General features: G+C 38.9%; 1 protein-coding gene across 9 annotated transcripts in view; it reads right to left on the reverse strand.

Annotated features, from left to right (window-relative positions):
- Nucleotides 1-2,026: 2,026 nt before the first annotated feature.
- GHR (growth hormone receptor) overlaps nucleotides 2,027-20,036 on the reverse strand; it is a 132,149-nt gene continuing 114,139 nt past the window's right edge. For all 9 annotated transcript variants that reach the window (XM_075446825.1, XM_075446821.1, XM_075446817.1 and 6 more), the window contains 7 exons: nucleotides 18,401-18,530; nucleotides 15,838-15,998; nucleotides 14,622-14,800; nucleotides 10,090-10,261; nucleotides 7,892-7,982; nucleotides 5,100-5,169; nucleotides 2,027-4,839 (listed from right to left, as the gene is read on the reverse strand). In XM_075446825.1, the coding sequence (XP_075302940.1) occupies nucleotides 3,877-4,839; nucleotides 5,100-5,169; nucleotides 7,892-7,982; nucleotides 10,090-10,261; nucleotides 14,622-14,800; nucleotides 15,838-15,998; nucleotides 18,401-18,530 (1,766 nt within the window). In that variant the 3' untranslated portion in view covers nucleotides 2,027-3,876. The remainder of the gene's footprint in view (nucleotides 4,840-5,099; nucleotides 5,170-7,891; nucleotides 7,983-10,089; nucleotides 10,262-14,621; nucleotides 14,801-15,837; nucleotides 15,999-18,400; nucleotides 18,531-20,036) is intronic.

A 20,036-nucleotide genomic window follows, 5' to 3' on the forward strand; every position in this document is an offset into this window, starting at 1 on the left:
AGTTTACCTGTCACAAGCTTCGAGGCAGTGAATGTTACTGGGTTTAGCACCAAAATACTCCTTGCTTACAGTGTCTGTCTGTGATGTCTGTTTCTTTTCACCTTGTACATTTTAGACATTGATTAAACTTGCAAAGTACAATTTCAGTAAGCATTTCTAAAATAATGAATTGTTACTTTTACATTGACTCATATGTTTGGCATTGGGACAGTATGTAGCATTATTTCTCAATGTGAGTAACAGAGAAGATAAAAAATTACTCTTCCAGAAGCTCTTTCTCGAAAGCACATATACACTTTTCTCCAGTGGAAGTAAATGAACAGATTGCTTTGCAACCATGTAATACAAGCTTTTCTGTATCTGGCAAGTGCATCATATCTTCAATTAATAGGTTGCTGTGTTCTGTAGGAAAACAGCAGATTGCCAGTATAAAACGTAAAGTTCAGAGACAACTGCAAGTCTGACACGTGGATTTCTCTTCTGAAAACACCCTCATATGAACTGTACACACAGACTGAGGTCATTAGTCATGTGATTACTTGAGCTGCACTGCTGCTGGAGGCGGGAAGGAGCTCAAAGCTGGCTTTTCATGGTCCCTTTAAGCTGACCGAGGTGACAGTTACCACCAAGAGGTCATTACACCATCTCCCTGAAAACGCACATCTACCTTGAGCTGCGTGTTCTGCCTGTTTCTTATCTGCATGAGTGAGCTGCATGAAGGAGCAGAGCGCACTGGAACTGACACAGGTGAGAGTAGTGGGAGCTGGAGTTCCCCACACGGCAGTGGTGAACCACTGTCTTCACTGCTGTTTCTTAAAGTCCAGCTGTGAATCCTCCAAGTCCCACTGGAGCTCAGGTATTTTTAGAGCCTTATAAAAAGGCAGAAGCCTTCCAAAGCTTAGTTCTTCAAGCAGGAGGTATAAGCAAGCATACTTACTCATGATGATAGTTCATTTGCATTGAGTTTTTCTACAGACAGTATAAACCATAAGAGAATACCAGTTCCCCTCTCTGGCTTACCTTATTCAAAGGTTTGGCTAAGGTGAAATTCCCATCAACATCAAGACGCCTTAATTAACAAATATATTTAGTGTCTGAATGCGAGCAAGATGCCCATGCTTCCATTCTAGTCTGAAGAGTGGAGAGCCCTAATCAGTTCACCTAAACAGACACCTATATCTAGTCAGCTAAGTAGCTGTTTAGACTATTAACTATAATGGTAACTTAGACCTACCTGACACAAAGATGTTTACATTCCTGGAGCTGTTTTCTTCCACTGGGGATCAACTGTCAAAACATAGGCATCCACCATCATTCAGGCTTTTAGATAAGCCAGAGTCTACACAAGACCTGTGCTGTTCTGGACCAGCACTTGGAAGCCTGATTATGAATCTTAAATGGCACTGGACGTCTGTGTGGAGGAACTGAATTACACCCTGATTCCCTTGGGAGGAAAGGGCTTACCCTTGTCTAGTGGTATTTGTCCAACAGGTCCCTTCCTACCTCTAGAGGGAAGAGAGGCAGTAGTACATTACTAAGTTACACACTGGGAGACAGTCAAGATAACGGCATTTTCCACAGAGACAGACTATCTGATATTTCTGATTGAAATTTCAGAGTTCATATGTTGTTAGGTTTTAACTACCACTACAAGTAACTACTGAGGTTTGTCAGAATATCTGATTTGTGGATTCAACTGTAGGTGCAAGTTTTGAACTACTGCAGCTTATTTATTCACAACCACAGGCCGTTCCAGCCAAAGGTAAACTGGTAAACTGCTAAATTAGGAACACATGTCTTGGCTGGTTCTGGGTACAGCATGTCCTATCTCCATCTATAAATTTAGGTCTGTGCTGCTATTTTTAACTATATATATATCTCAATCAGTGAAAACACTGATCTCATTAGGCATTGCTTCTGTTCTAAGGAAAGATGAATTTTACTTTATTCAATGAGAAATACTTGATTTCTCCTAATAAAATCTCTATTTTCCATGAAAAAAATTAATAACCTGCAATAAAACACATTGTGTCAGGACAGATCAAAGACAATACATTTATTAAACTTTGAGAAAAACAAACAAAACACCGACATAAAGAAAGTTAAATAGAAACTGAAAGACACGTCTTCTGACCTGCGTATAATGGCTTGTGTGACCAGTAAAGTACCAAAATGACATTCTGAGTTTGATTGAGGTATTTAACTATTTTTGGCAATAGAAACAGAGTAAGAAACTTCTTCCAAACACACACATAGGCATTACTTGCATTAGTGTCTATCATCTACGAAATTTTATATGAAACTAAATAATGTAGCTGTTAGAAAAATATAGCAGCAAATTAGCAGAATATCTAATGCACATTTACCATAAAGTACTTGCTAAACTTAAAAATCCCACCCAATAGTTGGGCCCAGTTCTTAGCCCTTGGTCACAGAGAGAGCATCAGCGAGTTCAGTGGGAGACATCATGAGCAAGACCTGGATTCGCTGCACTTCATACATTTCTGTTCAGAGAACAGAAATGAACGCCCCTGTTTGCTTTCTAAGAAGAATCCTGTTACCCTGAAACCATGGCCTAGGAAGGTTAACTTCTGAAGCAGTAATAGTTCATTGCAAAGCTCCGCCAAGTTCTTAATATACGTAAGAACAAAGAGAACTTTCCCACTGAGTTTTCTCTCCTTTCCATCTGAAAGTCTGCCTAAATGCGGTCAGAGGAGATGCTCTTAGGCTGCAAAAACAAAAATCACTTTTGAACAATACTGTATTCGATCCCCTTGTTCCACTGAAGTCTTTTAATTCTGTTATATCTTTAAAAATGCACTGCTGGCTAACTCCTGAAGTCCTTATATTTTTAAGCAAGATTTTATGTGGTGCAAACTAATAAATGTAGTGATACATTTGGTTGTAGGAGGGCTTCAGAAGTTCGTCAAGTGTGAAGAGATCATGCTGCTAAGTCACCAGAGCTTATTAACGTGTTCTCAAAAATTTTCGTCGAAAGTATAGTTTGCACACTGTTTAATACTGTGGTCAACAAAATTCTGCTTATAAAAAAGTATTTTATTAGCATTAACCAGAATCTGATGAAGAACAGAATAATTTGCCCACATATTTTGTATATTTTAAAGTTTTCTACAAAACTTTAAATTGAATGTTTATTTCTATATTAGTTACCATAAGAAAGTAATAGAATCAGCTACTTTAAGTTCCTACCATATTTCAAAATTTCTCTACAAGTTTCTTTGGAGGTATAAAATGGCTCTGTAAAAATCTGGTTTTTCGTTTTGCTGCAAACAAAACTTTTATAAAAGAGAAAACTCTTTTTTAAGATTGCAGCAATTACATTCCTTAGATGGGTCATCATAATTGAACTACAGTGTGTACTGTAATAGAAAATGTTTATGTTTTTATGACTAAAATACTAAAATATATTTTATTAATTTATGTAAATCAAAATAGAAGTGTTATTTATTCAAGCTATGTTTGTTTTTTCACTTATATGTTCAGTTCCAAATTACTGATATAAAGATCTCTGCCAACAGCACGGTTTTTACTAAATTCTTAAACCACCTGATTTTTAGCTTTATCAAAATGCATGATTCACTGTACATTAAACATAGTAATTTCAATGTTTAGTATCACAAAAATCAACACCCACAAGAACAAAACAGTCACTGCTAGTAAAACAGTCTCAAGACAAATTCATAGATAGTATTTACAGAACACGATAGGAATATTTTGATGAGTATTTTATGTTGCAACATTTCAGATAAAACTATATGAGCCACAAAAAACTTTTAGACTTCATTTTGGTTTCGGCATACAAGCCTGAGCTGATTCTCTGCTGTGAAATACTGCACACACCTAGTCAAAGAAGAGCTATGGCATGATTTTGTTCAGCTGGTCTGTGCTCACATAGCCACAAGACATGTTGAATTCCTTGTCTGGCACAGGCAGCGCAGTTGCATTGAGCACAAGGCCTTGTGGAGAGTGAACGATGTGAATAGACGTGTAGTCTGGGACAGGCATCTCTGAACTTGGGGTTTCTGCTGTTGAAGCTCCAAGATTGACACCGGTAGTGGTAAGGCTCTCTGTGGTGAAGTAAGCATCCTCATTACAGCTTTGCTCCTGAACATGCGGCTCATCCTCTTCGTGGGAAGTCACAGCAATACATTTCTTCACATCTGCCTCACAGAAGTAGGCGTTGTCCATCGTGAAGTTTTGTTCTGTGCAGCCTTCACACTGTGCTTTCCCCACCTTGGACTTCTGCCCTGGTGAAAGTACAACGCTGCCTGCTGGAGTAATATCACTCACTTGCGCGTAAAAGTCAGTATTTGTCAATGAATTCTGGTTGCTTAGCTGGGTATGGACCGATGGACTAGCTGAGTCACTGCTGTCTGCAAAAGGTGGCCACAGCTGGCTGTTTTCAGACTGAGTACTCACATGCGGCTCTTGGGTGTCAGCGTCGGCAAGGCTTGGAAGCGACTCATCATTATCTTTTCTGCCAAGGCACAAGAGATCCTCTTCTTTTTCAGTTACCTTTTTGAACTGATCAATATCAGAGATGGCATCACATGTGTCGCTTGCACTGAAGTCTGTTTCTGGAATATCTGGTTCACAACAACTGGCCCGTCCAGAATCATCATCCTTTGCTCCCAAGCAGCTGTGTGATTTCAGATGATCTTCACTCAGGAGCCTGTCGGTATCCGAGACTCTGTTCTTTTCGTCAGGGTCTTCTATGTCCAACTCAATGAACTCAACCCACAAGTCATCATTGTACAGCTGTGTCTTGTAGTTGTCATGGCTGGCTAAGATGGAGTTCACTTCATCTAGCTTTCCTTTCTATAAAGCAAGAAAAAATGAATTTTATAAAGGAAATAAAAAAAATGCATGCGCTTTTTATGATGTTAACCTAAAGAAAGGTAACTGTAGCTGGTGTAGTAATTGCAAGGGTTTTTTTTTATTAATTTACGAAAACTAATTCTGTGGCAACTACCCCCACGCCAGAATTTTTTCCTACAAAACTTTTCTGCCTGGAACAACAATTGTCACCTGCTACTACTACAATGATTCCCACTGTAGATTTTAGAGCACAACATTACCTTCAAGAGATCTGGGTCAATTCCTTTAATCTTTGGAACTGGCACTGGAGGAAAAATCATCATTTTCAACCTGAAAAAAATAAATGATGGCTTTTAATTGACAGTGGTCCTTTTTGAGGAATTTAGAAAGAAGAAAGCCTTATATTGCATTTATGCTTAATTACTTCAAAATGGAAATGTTTGAAGATTCAATTTTAAATAGTCCTACGGAAAAGAATGACTGTTTTCTCTCAATGCAAAGAGAAAAACAAGTTTTCTGCAGTCTTCTTTGTTGAAATCACATACATTTATATGGGAATCCATTTTGGAGTCCAGTCTTCGATAATTTAATGCTCTATAGAAAGAGCATAAATTCTTAGAGCTCTGTGAATAGTTTCCCTTTTTACATAATTTTTAAAGGAAGCTGACAGAAGCCTCAGTGTGGAGAGTGACTTTCACAAAATATTTTTTTCAAGGACAGAGTAGTCTTACATAAGCCAAATAAATTTAAATATGAGAATAGAAGAAGGGAGTTGGTGAAAAGAGTGAATTACTTTAGAACTAATAAATAAACCAGAAACAGAACTGCAAAAATTTAGGCTAGTATTTTGCTGTCTCTATGACACTTCTGTTTTCTGAATGATTAAAATAGCAAGTAATATATAATAATGACAGGGGTTTTACCCTTGTAGAGACAGGACTAATAACTCGCTTATGCATGTACATACTGTGGAAATACGTATTATTCTAATTCTGAATCTCTAATTCTTTGAGGGGTCACAAAAAACCCCCACCCAAAAGTCAAACAGAAGGATGATCCAACAATAGCAGGTCATGCTTATCTCCTCCATTTTATCTCCCCGCTTCTTTTGCAGACAGACAAAATGTAGTTCCCAAATGGGAAACTGAACATTCTCTTTATACTGGTTTACTTGCCTATTTTAGACAGTAAGCTGCGTGAATAGTAGATCCAAATCCAATACTAGTTTTGCTGCATTGTTAGTGACCTTGGTGAGGTCCAGAGAAGATCAGAGGAGTCGAAAGGAGTGCCAGAGAGAAATTTAGCCACCTTCTGCATAACTGTGGAAGGTCCAAATTCCCCAGCTGTTTTTGTTTTTGGCAGACCCTCAAAGTTCTGCCCAGCAAGTCTCAATGAGAGCCAGAAGTCCAGTAATTTTCCAGCTAATCCCTGGAGGGGCTGTGTTAGCTGTGCACTGTCTGGGCTCTTGGGGTAACAGTTATAAGACTTGCACTTGCAGTTGAAATCCACAAATCAGCTATTCTGACAGGACTGGGCGCTGCTTCTACCAAAACAAAGGATTTTAGCACTCACTGCTTGGAGAAATCATTCAGGAGGGAGAACTGTGCTCTGCTCCTTTCTTACCCTTGCATAATTCGGGGCTGCATCTCTCAAGCCTAAAAGAGTATGGGTCTAACACTGTGGCATCTGTTCTTGGGAGCCTGGTTCAGCTCTTGTATGATCAGAACTGAGGAAAATACAAACTGGTATCTTTTCAGATACAGGAGGAAAATGAGCCTGGATATTTTGCATTATGGGAAATCGATGCAGCCTGCTTCTCTGCAGAATACATTGCCACTTCCACCACCATGTCCACCCGTTCGAAGGAAATGGTGCAGGCCCACAGGTCCAGAAAACCTTCCCAGATGAACAGTCCTCAGTGGAGAAAAGCCTCCTCCAGCAGTCATGATTAGCATGGAAGATGTTAATAAGCTCTGAGCAGAGACATGCTTCATCCCTCAAGATCTTCTGTGACCAAGCCACTCCTTGCTCAGTGTGCTGACCTTAGTGAGCTCCTGGTCCCAGGTGCAAGTTGTTCTTGCCCCACTCTGACACATCAGGCTTTTGTCATGCACTGCATCAGGAGCCTTGCTCTTCACTCTGTGACTGGGATGCTATTGCAGGGAGTGGCTTCCTGAAATTAAGCTCTGCCAAAGCATTGTGCTGCTTGCCTAAATTACTTTTTTAGAATTGCTCCAACTGCACCGTATTGTTTTCCTTTCAATGACCTGTCCTTATGCTGGTATGTGCAAAACATCTCAGTGTTCATTTTTGAAGTGTATATACAAGACCACTGACATCATGCATGTGTGCACTGGGACTTCACCATGGTGTTGCTCCATACATAGTCTAGGACAGCACTGGTATGATGTCCAAGCTGAATTATTCTGCCAAAACCTATCGCTGAACACACATATTAGGGGATGAATTTACTTTGAAACCATTTTGTCATTTTTATGTATGTGTCATCGTTTCATTTTTATGAATGACACAACTGTATAATTTTTATAAATGACACATCCTCTCTTTCTTTTATTTTATTCCTGCTATTCATAGGAACTGCATTTTGTCCACAGAGACCAAGTACTGTCCTATGACTCGAGCTCCTTCCCTTGGCTCAATGAAGAAATAGTCAGAGAGTAGTGGAATAGTCTAAGAACAAACCCAAGTACACAGATGTGTTTGTTTGAAACTTTTGAACAATATGTGGGTAAAAAAAGCATTTAAAAAATTTAAATGGACAAAAAAATCAATCCCCTTCAAAGCCTAAGTAAATTAACTATGTAACTACTGTAGAATACAATGTTCTGCAATCCAGAAGGAAGAGGAGCTGTCAACATAACCAGATTCCCACTGCTGAAGGCCCAGTACCTACATACACCAGTGTCCATGTAGCTTATGAGAATGGACAACAACCCTCAAAACAGTTTCTAGTCCCCCACATTTGAAACAATTGAAGCACCCTATTTTTTAAGCTACAAGTACATAAAATCTGCAAATAAAAACTCTCTACCTTGGTTGTTTAGACAGCAGGATTAAGATCACTGTAACAGCCAGCCCACATGCTCCGAAGATAACAACTAAGAACCACGGAAACTCAATTTCTGAAAGAACAGAACAACAGCATGTTAGCAGGAATGTGCATCTCTGTTGCATCTTTAATTTCAACCTTCTCTTCCACCGCATGAGGATTCCAATACAGTAAAAACTGATAGGAGAATTTTTGGTTAATTAAATGTGACAGTTCTGTGTTAAGCAGAAATTTAAAAACCCTTTTTGTCTCAATAGTTTCCATACTGCATTTGTGAGGCCACTGAGACTCCTTGCAAAAACAGATTGAGTTTTTAAGTATAAACAAGATGCAGACAATGCATGTAGTAAAACCAGCCACGAGGAATATTCTGCCTGCTTGGAACACGCTACCAGTAGTCCTGACGGCACATAATGCTGCAGACTATGTTACTGCTTGTTCGCGCAAGCTGAGAGAACATTATTAATAGCATACTAAACCACAGGCAAAATATTCTTCTCTCACAGAAACTAAAATATGATTGTGTTAAAAAGCATACCACTCCTCTTTTTAAAGGCCAAGCATTAATTATGTTGTGAACCATCAACTGGAGAAAAAAAATAATTCTCCCTTTTTTGTACCTTGCAGGTGGCTACAAAGAATTTAGGTCATTAAGAAATGCAGTTTGGTAGGAATGAAGAATAACACTGATAAATGAAATGTTTTATCTTTTAAATACTAGCATTTTGGCAATTCCATTATACTTAAGCTGACACTTTAGAATACAAAGTACAGAGAAATTTATTCTGTCTGTAGTCTTAGATTCTTCTCATTTGCTCCCAATTTTAAGTTTTCCATACAAACTTCACTCCTGTTTTTGGGTAAAGGAAATCTGGAATCTCTGTACATGAACATAAATATATGTCCTTTCAAGGACCAAAAAAAACCCAACCTAAAATTCAGGTACCAGTTTTAGGCCTGTGCTCCAAGCTTAGATTTTGCCTGGACGTGTTTCAGACATGAGTAAAGTTCTATGTGCATATGTCTGTGTTAGACAGGTCCCTATTTAAATGGAGAACCAGTAACTCCTTGTCATGTCAGTGAAACCTGCGAATGTCCAGTTGCTTCAGAAAGTTAGACTACTGCATTTAAAGTTAACTACTTAAAATTGTTAATACATGGAAAATGTTAATTCTGTGTTCCTAAAGGTGATATACAAACCTATAGATTCTCAATCAAATCAGATCATTGTGAGATGTATGTATATGGACCAGCTTGCAGAATCTGTGTTATGTTGACTGAAGAAAACTGTACTTGTAGGATGGCCTGAGATTTTCATAGTATTTTAATTTTGTTCATATGAAAACCTTGACAACTTAATGCAGCTAGGGTTCATAAAACAATGCCACATGTCCAGAACATTAGCTGTTCATATCAATTAGGAATGAAAACTAGTAATATGAAGAGTTAAAAAGGGGAATCTAGCAAGATTTTGAAAAATAAAAGTTATGAGCAGTTTTATTTAACATCTTCACTAGTACTGTGGAAAATGAAGTGAAGCAGCTTGTTAAAATAATTTGCCAAAGAGCTCAGATTTTGAAGAGTTAAATTAGTAGCTCAGACTGAGAATGCTTTAGGAAAAGGCACTGTCTCATTCTTTAGTAGAAGAAATATGGTGCTCAATGCCTGTTTCTTCTTCTGTCTTTAACAGCACTTTAAGAACAAGTACACAACAGAAGCAAGAATCAGAAAAACACTCACTGTTCTTCATAGTACTGGGCAGATCAGAAAAGCACATCAGTCTGATAACAAACTTAGCCAGCAGTATAGCACTTTAATAGAAGTGACAATTCTTCTCTTCACTATTGGAATGCTCATTTTAGATGGTGAAGTATGAGATTAAACAGTATTTTAGGCTCCGTCAGATGTGCAACAGCAGTTATTACTTCTGATTCTTAAAGCTATCTGTATTTTTGCTCTCTGATGAGCTGTGAAACAGCCTTGCTGAGTTTACTTATGAACTTGTATACGGAACTTGTACATTCTCCATCTCACCAAATGATTTTCATGTAGTAGGCTGAATTACCAATCTATTCAAGCACACAACGTCAACAGTAAGGAGAAAAAAAAATCGAACAACACTGGAAAGACAAAAAGACAGCATGGTTATAAAAACACTTTGCTGCACTTTGCTTATTTACCTTCAGCACAATGAACAAATTCAATGCCTGTTTGAGAAAAAGATACATAAAGGATTTCACTGAACTCCCCAAATTTCTCGGAGGTACGTTGTCTTGATCGGACTCGTATCTCATAATCTCTTCCCATCTTCAGAGAGTACAGTGGAACCATTGTTGAGAGTCTGGGTTCTAACTGTAAAGACAGAAGGACTATGATTTATTTGTTTGAGTTGTACTGGCAGTTTTACACTGCTTCTTGATTTCAGAAATAAACATTTGAAGGTGTTTTTGCTACTTGGAACTGTCAGGATACCACAAGAAGTGTTCAGAGAAAATTCACACCATTTACTTTCAGCTCACTAGCCAGCAAGCTTTGCTGTGATTCAGCAGACCAAACGTGAAGAATCCAAACTCTTTGTAAATACAGTTAGTGAAGAAAGGCAGCTGCCCCCAGTTGTATGCCATAAGTAGGTGGTGTGAACATCTCCCACTGATCTTACCAAGTTGTAAATCCTTTTTACTGTTATAACACCACATTACTGACTTCACAATGCCAAAAACCTTGTTAAAATAACACAGGAGTCTTAAAACTAGTGCAGTCTCCACTACAGAATTAATTTTAAGAAGAAAAATGATTTGAAGGCCTTCTAACCAGATGTATTGCATCCCGCAAATGTGTTTATTTGAGGAACACTGCATAGCTCCAAAAATCTTCAACTATACGTAAAATGTGGTAATGGAGACTCTGTGAGAGCTGGCATTGGATTGTCAGTCCTGAGACTTCTACATTAAGTATGAACTGCAACATACGCAGATATTGATGCATATCAAACTATGTAGGAAGTCATGTTAGAAGTCTTAATATGTGAAATCTATCTCTTCTATTACTCCTCCAAGAATACGTATTTTAGCTCCAACAGCCCAACAAAAGTATATAAAAATAAGGAAAATGTGCTTAAAATAGAAATCTAAGTAGCAGATGCTATATTCTACTTTCACTTCGCAATCAAGGATGATACTGGCAAAACTTTTCAAGAGCTAAGAATTAAAACACCTGCAACAGCCATTGGGGATTTGAAGGAACCTTCAACAATACCACCCTATAATCCCTGTAGCTGCATAATCTAAACTTGAGACACGTTCTACTGGTAGCTACGATCTGCGGAGTTCTCTGATCCCTGGCAGCTCAAGACTCAAGCGTTCTGAGAATCAACGAGTCAGATTTTGGAGGATGCAGTGATCCCAGACAGACTGCTTTTCTCTGCTAGTGGTTGAGCACAAGGTCATGGAGAACCTCTACTCCACAGAGGTTTTTAACATCTGAAGGCTATCCAGTTGGAAAGTGTTGGAAAGGGAATATAATACATAGTAGTCCAGTTTACTTATTTCATGCTATGAGGCCACAAAGAAATAGTACACTAAAGTTTTACAGGTAGTTTTTTTTTTTTTCCTTTGGTTGTTTTGTTTGTTTTTCTTCTTTTCTGAGATAATTAGTGGAGATTCTTAGGGATGCTGGACCACATAAAATTTTATGTACCCAAATAATGGTGGCACTTGGAAAAAGCAGTATGTAGGCTAAATTAGAGCCCTGAAAAATATGAGGTAAAATTACTGTAGCTGTGTACCTGAAATTGCAGGAGTTGCTGAAGAACAGATAATTGATTAATGGGCAGGAATGTCTTTAGGCCATCAATGAACTAACAAAACTTTACATAAGATACATGGATGGAGCAAAACGTATAGACTGGGGAAGGTTCAGCATGAACTGAACAGATGAATAGCATTTGTCATATGGATTAAATCAATTAAAAGCCATATGAGAGAGGCATGATAAAAATGCATGACAACGTATATCAAACGCCTTTAAAGTACGTGAAGGGGAGCTTGGAACCAGACCGCTGGGTTGCTGGACTTACTGCAGCTCTTCAGTCACTGTACACAGAGTGATGCTTGTGATTGCCATACTAAAGAAACGTGTGGCAAACCTGCTGTCACGCTGAGCTGTGTGATTGTGCTGCCTGCATGAGCCTGGCCCCATTAGAGCGGGTTAACAGACCGCAGAGCAACTGCTTGTCACTGCTCAGCTGGAGCCCCGGGGACACTGGGATGCGGGCACTGACGGCAGAGGCTGGCCCAGGCGTGGCAGGCAACACAGCAACCAAGGCAATGGCCTTCACCAGCTTTATGAGAAAAATGGTGAAAACTGGGAGGTGAGCAGTATCAGGGAAAGGTTCAGAGGAACCCTGGGTAGGCGTAGTGCAGGGCTGGGCACCCATACAACTCATGGAGGTATTGGGCTGTACATCCAGTGCAGCGCAGGGAGATGAGTTTTGCGTCTCTCAAACTAGTACGCCCTGTATCTCAGCCACAGTGCTGTGTGGACACAGTGATGGTGTTCAGCTCTGGAGTTAGTACTCCATGCTTCCCTGCCCTAAGTGCACTTTACTGCAGTGTGAAATGGACCTTTTCTAGAAAAAAATCAACCATATAATGAGAGCCAGCAGAGTCCTCCCTGGTCCAGCCCTCTTCACTGAGGACTGAGCTGTGATCACCAATGTCATCCCATATTAGGTCGATCTGGGCCTGGGTTGTTCGGATTTTTTCTAGTAAGCCAAAAGATCAGGTCAATCTAAAATATGATAAATAAATAAATAAAGGAGAATTAGACTTTCAGGATTCCCTATTGCACATATACTTTTAGGCGCTTCATAGACAGACACTTCACTATGAAGTCATCATTCTTCACTGTCGCTCAGATGATACATGTTTTCACACCTTGTTTGAAAAACACAGCAGCCTCACAGTGTCTGTATAGCTATTGTGTAAAAAACTAGTAATAACAGTACAACTAGACATTTATCTCTTTACTGCTTCAACACTGATTACAGAAGGTATTTGTAGCAAAGAATGCAAAGAGTGAAATTTTTGCTCCAATGCTGTTTGATTCAGAGTTTTGCTATTGTCTTAGGCCAGACCAAAATTTTGTTCAGAAATTTCTCTTTTGTGCTCAGATAGTGTCTCAGGGAATAATGCCATGTTTATGCTTTTAAGCTGAAAGGCAAAATAACATACAATATGTACAGCTCCAGTATAACATAATCTACAGTACTATTTTTCTTTAGGCAAGTATAGTACTCAGCAATTCCTTGTCTGTTTTCTGAAAGAAGAAACACTGATCTTCAAACCTTTGCTGTCTTGAGAAGAACTATTTTCAAGGCATGCTGGAATTATTGGTGGTACTGGAGCAAGAATCAAGGTTTATTAGGGTATTTATATGATTGATACCTAAAGGCTTGTAAAAAAATAAAAAATGTGCATTTTTAAAGAGGTATCCGTATTGCCACCTAATTTTGTAAATCCTGTAAATACTCTGCAGATTTTCAAGTTCTCAGTGAGTACTGATTTACTGCCTAAACTAACTCATTTCATAAGCTTTCAAATATAGAGGCTGTACAGTAAATATAGCTTGAACCAGTATAGAGAGATACTCAAGTATTACGAAAAAGTTACAGAGATTATAGGCCTGTTTGGCTGTGGACTTTAATAGAGTTAAATAAACAGAAAATGCTAACATTGAGAAGGATCAGAGCTGAGGAAGGGTCCAAGGTCTTTCACAGATTAAGGCAAGCGAACCTGTTGCAACTGGTAAATTTGCCTTTTGTAGATTAATACAAATTCATAACAGTATTACCTGCTTTCCTTCTGTCAGTTAGCTCAGTTCATATTAATAAGAAAGCAAAGGAGAGGTTCTGCTCTGAAGTGATGTTCTCACTGCATTGAACTGGTATTCAGGATGTGTTCTCCATTTGCAAATACGCCACCACTCACTGGCACTTAGCTTATGCGTTCAGATAAACTGTGTATAATTTCTTCCCCATAACAGGAAAACTAACTACATGAGAAGTTAAGTGATTTTCAGAAAGAAAATTTAAAAGATTTTGGGTATATGTATTTTATATTTTCATGGACAATCCATAGAGTCACAAGTTTCCCACTGATGTCTGGTATGAAATCTGTATGTCTTAACTATGTTGCATTATTTTTATTTGTTCCTTGTATCAAATATTAAATGATAAATCAAAGCTTTTCTTTCCTTTTTTTAATATACTGAAATGATAATTTTAAGTATTAGAACTTTACAGGTATCTTGAAGAATCTGGACTGACATGGTGACATTTTCCAAGCAAAATATTCCTGTTGCAACTACTAAAAATACCATGCACTGTTTCAAATAGCTGAGGTTTAGGAAAACAGTAAAGAAATATTTTATCCTTGAAAAAACTTGTATATATCTGACTCTTCCTATACTTTCTAATCTAACATAGCGATTTCAGGGTTTGTTATTATTATCCTGTGTGCCAGCTGTCTTGACACATAAAGTTACAATGTTTCTAGAAAACTTCAGAAGAATATGGGTATTTTTTTTAAGACTTAAGGTAACATCTAATCAGCAATTACAAACCTGTTGCTTTTCATAGTAGTACAGAAGTGTTAGGGACAGAACAAGCCTGCACTATACTATGACTATTGTATAATAAATATTTGCTTCATACCTCCTTCCATTTTGTCTCATTAACTTCTTTGTACTGCAGTTCATACTCCAGAGTAATCCATCCCTTCTGAACATCTGCTGTTGGTGGTGGATCCCATTTTACTTGGATATCCCCATGGATCCCAGTTTGACTAGTATTTAGCAGAGTCCAGTTAAGGTGGACAGGAGGATCGGGTAGGACTGTTTAAACAGAGTATTTGGAATAAAACAGCCAGTTTGGAATGTGAAATGACCATTCTTACTATACACTGTTAAATGATTTCAGGACTAAAAAAGCATATTAATCATATATTTGCTGATTAAAATCTAAACCTGTGACTCAGTGACAAAGTCACTACAAGGTTGGTAACAAGAAGGCACCCTGCCATTGGCAGTAAACACACTCTGCATAAATCTCACGTGAGTAACTAATAAAGAAGACTAAGAATGTATTACCTACTATGCTGCATTTCCCAATAGCAACTTACAAAACACTGAGACATAAACAATCATCCATCAAGATTTAGAGTTCTCACTAGAAATAAAAACAGTAATTGGAGTAACACAGAAAGTTAAATATTTACTAACTAATATGGAAGTACACTGAAAAACTATGGTATCTGAAAAATTAATCCAATTTTGCTCAGCTGAAGAAAAGACAGCAGTGGGTATTCTGTTCACTGGCAGGAATAAATTAATTGCACATACATACACCACTCCTCTGAACAAGTAGTAACATCTTGGAAGTCCCAGTCAGTCACAATTCATGTTGCAATACATACAAATTCTAGCTGATAAATGCTAAACGTCCTGATTCTGTAGGTTTGTGTTGATTCAGGAACAAAACCCTGTTTGGTTCCAGAACATTCCAGAACCAAGATTTTAATGCTATCCTTGCTGACACTGAGCAAGGGTATGTAGCACCCATTAGAAAGGGCTCAGAGTGACAGCAAAGGCAAACGCATCTGCACACACTTGAGAGACCAGTGGTACTGAGAAACAAAAACCACATATTTGCTTTTACCCTTTTAGTTTTCTTTCAACCAGGGCAATATTTTCTGGTGTGGATCACACTACATATGTTACAAAATCAAATCCCTTCCTATATATCATATTTTTTAGAAACTAACCTTTCTGAGAGGGAAGATTTAAATACAGTATGAGTAATACAAAAGCTTATAGCATCACATCAATTGCGATACAAAAATATGGAGGTAAAATGCATAATGGAAGCATACCTATTTCATCAACACTGAAACATTTTTCATCAAATACTTCATCTTTATTGGCAAGCTTAACACAATATGGTATCCAAATAGAGGTGTAGGATGTGTTGAAATAACAGCTATTTTCTCCTGCAGTGATATAATCAGGGCATTCTTTCCAGTCTTCATCATTCCTAGAACGACAACAAAAATGTCATATGCATGAGCAAGAAGAGATTTATCGATCTTACAAAGTACAAATTATAGATGTTACAAAACACATTGTTGATAAGTCATAACTTTTACGGAAGTGAGGAAAACATGTTGATATCGACAGTGATTTGCAACGAAACCAAGTAACTATCCAAGCAATCTGCATAAATGAGTTTAGGTTCCCACGTACTGTTACTGGCATCTCCATGCTTTGGACGCTGCTTCCAAAAGAACAGTCCGAGAGCACACCTTGCCATGCTGCCAGATGCTAATGACTACCAGCAAGCACCAAATTAGGCAAAGTTAATCAGTACTGCACCACCTGCAAAGCCCAGGACAGGGCAGTGCGTCGCCCTGGGGAGCTGAATCGGGGTGGAGGCACTGAAGCACTGATCGCTCACACCAGAAAGTGCCCGAGGGTGGATGCTGCAGGAGACCTGGCACACACCAACCCAGGGCTGCAGGGCATGAACGAAGGGGAGCACAGCGCTGTGGGTGAGGAACAGTTAAATTCCTTGGGATACAGAACTCCTCAAACACAGGCTTGGAACTACGAGCAAGAAACCTCTTAGGTTTTTCTGTTCTGACTTTGTTCAAAAATTCATAAACGTTCTTTGTAAATAAAAGAACTGCAGCAGGAAATAGCACATTCACTTCATCTCTTCAAAAAGACAAACCAGAAGAATTACAAAGAGTGGCATGAACTCTTCCACTGAGAAACACTGCTGCTTGTGTAGGGTCATTTTCATACGGCCAAGCTGAAACTACTCGGCAGGTTCAAAACCAAAAAAGTCTTCAGTTAAAGCAAAATGGGAATGACCAAATTGTTAGAAATAGTCTACAGGAAAAGTGATGGACATTTATTCAGTATTTCTGAAGTCACTTCAGAAAAACAAATCTCATAGCGAACAGACCTGCTGTTGCTGTTCTTTATCTCGATACTATCAGCCCAAATATAGACTGAATAGGGATCTTTTAAAAAAGATCCATCCAAGTTATCATCTTGGTTTGTTAAAAGTATAACGTAAATGCCTTTTTCTTACTAAGAGCTGTTGAAGCTGTCCAGAAGAAGGATTAAGCTAAATCAGTTATGCCAAGTGTGGCCTTCAGTACTGGGGTAAGTGCTTAAGAAGTAATCGTAGATGCTACATAAATTGAGTAAGAAGCATTTCTGCTAGCAATCACTGGTCTTGTGCTTAGCTGATGAGAGCAAACACTTCTCTAAAGGAAATGCTGTAGATCTGCCAGAGTCAGGACTTGACAAAGTTGTAAGCAGTTAGAATCTATGCCTTGTGTTAAGTAGAAGACTGGGCTAGATGACAGAGTTCAGCCCTGAGCCTTAAATGTTGCTTGCATATTGAAACAGAAATATTTTTAATGTGGATGTTCAACTCACACCTTTTATTGCAGTATTCTGACTCCTAGAACAAAGATGAAATATGTGGTCTGCTCAACATACGTGGCACTGCTTTATCATAGAGTTTAGTTAATTTTTAATTAAAATTAATTTTTAATTCATAGTACGTGCCATTGACAACTGTCAGCTAAACATTTACACTTAAATAGTGGTTTTAACTTGGATCCCTGTATTTGAGAGGTCTCAGAAGAGTAAGTAAGAAAGTCAGCCTTGCCATTAGGCTTGTTTGCTAAGCAAATGTATCATCACCAATAGAAAGTGTCTGTAGGTCAGAAAGGTTGAAACCCAGCACATTAGATGGAACAGAAACTCATATCCTCCTATTCCTGTGAACAAAGGGCCTGTTTTCCTTAATAGGCATTACTGGCAATGCCTGTGTCCTCTTCCAGGCTAATCATTGTAACAACCTGAAAATTACAAAAGTTTAAGTGGACTGTGAATCAGAATTGAACAGGGCTCAATGAAACGTCATCCCCGGTCTCAGAGCAGCCTTTTCACCTGGACCTGCACATTCAGAACTTAATCTAGCAACTGATCAATGGGAGCTTTGTAAAACTTTAATACAAATTTGAAGGGGCTTGCATCCAAACTCCACATCTGTGCACAGAAACAACACATCTCACAGATGCAAGTTAGGTCCTTAGGTATAAGGAATAAACTGAAGTTCCCCATCAAAAACTCCTTTCCCAAGCCATACAGTGTTCAGTTTTGGATTGTGCAACCTGGAACTAAATTTAGTAAGAACGTGTTCTTCATTATCTGCTAAGTAACACCTGTCGCTGCAAATTGCTTAATAATTAGCAACAGATTTTGACATTGAAAAATAGGCACTTAAAACACAGTTTTATGCCCTAAAAAACAACATGCCTCATATCATAGCAAAAAATTAATAGCAACAAGCTAACGCAGCAAAATATGTGGCTTCTCTTTCTTTTCCTCTTTCTTTTGTTCCTTCCATATTATTACCTTTTCATGTACAATAGTTGTATTGTTCCTGGAGCAGTGAGATTATAAAAATTTCCATCAGTCCAATAACATGAAAATGTCTCCAGCTCAGGTGATCTGCACTTGCTGATTTGTGGCCACCGTAAAAGGTCTGTCAGGAAAAATGGGAGGGGACAGAGAAGACACATTAAACAAATGCATAAGCCAGACTAACATGCTGTTAAAATGAAACTCAGTATTGTTAATGAATAATTATTCTTCCAATTCCTTACGTACAATGAGGCAAGATTTAAATTCTTTCTATGTGCATATAAGTAGATGACTATACCTGTAGGAAGCCAGATTTGAAAGATGGGTCAAGCTCTCTTTTGTGTAGTGGAGAAGTGTTAATATCAGAGCCTGGCACACAGCATGGGGATCTGCCAACCCTACAGCTGTAGCTGAATAGAACAGAATAGACTATTTCATTTGCAAGGGACCTACAAGGATCATGTAGTCCAACCGCCTGACCACTTCAGGGCTGATCAAAAGTTAAAGCATGTTGTTAGGAGCATTGTCGCAATGCCTCTTAAACAGACAGCCTTGGGGCTTCGACCACCTCTCCAGGAAGCCTTTTCCAGTGTTTGACCACCCTTTCAGTAAAGAAATGCTTCCCGATTTCCAGTCTGAACCTCCCCTGGCGCAGCTTTGAACCATTCCCACGTGTCCTGTCACTGGGTCCCAGGGAGAAGAGCTCAACAGCTCCTGCCCCACGTCCCCTCCTCAGGAAGCTGCAGAGAGCAATGAGGTTGCCCCTCAGCCCCTTTTCCTCCAAACCAGACAAGCCTAAAGCCCTCAGCCACCCCTCACAGGACATTCCTTCCAGCCCTCTCGCCAGCCTTGTTGCCCTCTGCTGGGTGCATTCAAGGACCTGCACATCCTTCTTAAATTTCAGGGCCCAGAACTGCACACAGCACTCGAGGTGAGGCTGCACCAACACTGCCTGCAGCAGGGTGATCCCCTCTTTTGCCCGGCCGGTGATGCTGTGCCCTATTAGTTCAATACAGATTTACCTGAATTAGTCCTGCACTTGCTTTAATGGAAGCGTGGTACCACAGAGCTCTGTATTAGACTAACCACAGCTTAGTATTTACCCAGCTGAACAGTGCTGCAATTTGTCTACTCATTGAGGTCTGTGTATACAACATTGTGTAGATATAACCTTGCTCTGAGAGAGATAAAGACAGCTCTAAGCACGTGCCTGTTCTGCCACGTGCAGCTTTCATATTCATAATTTCTGTTCTTTGTCAAAACTGAAATGACGTAGGGCCATGAAATGACTGCTACAATTAGTCAGCCTCATCAACCCTTGTGAGAAAAATAAAAACAAAAGTTGTGGGCATGACTCACTGCTTTCAAAGTGCTTAACTTTTTCCTGATTTTTAAGGGTCTAATGCCAATGTTTCCTATTTGGCTTGGAAAGCTTTCCACAGGGACATTGCATGTGCATGGAAGTGTCTATCTATTTTCACTGACTATCTGGGAAATATGATCATTTATTTAAGAAAATTTCTCCATAAAGCGCTTAAAAAGTAGATATTGGTCAGGTGTTTATGATTGCTGAAATGATCCCTGGCCAGTGAACAGCATGATGCTACTGGGCTCTGCATGCAAACTT

This window comes from Opisthocomus hoazin, chromosome Z (assembly GCF_030867145.1).
Source record: "Opisthocomus hoazin isolate bOpiHoa1 chromosome Z, bOpiHoa1.hap1, whole genome shotgun sequence".
NCBI lineage: Eukaryota > Metazoa > Chordata > Aves > Opisthocomiformes > Opisthocomidae > Opisthocomus > Opisthocomus hoazin.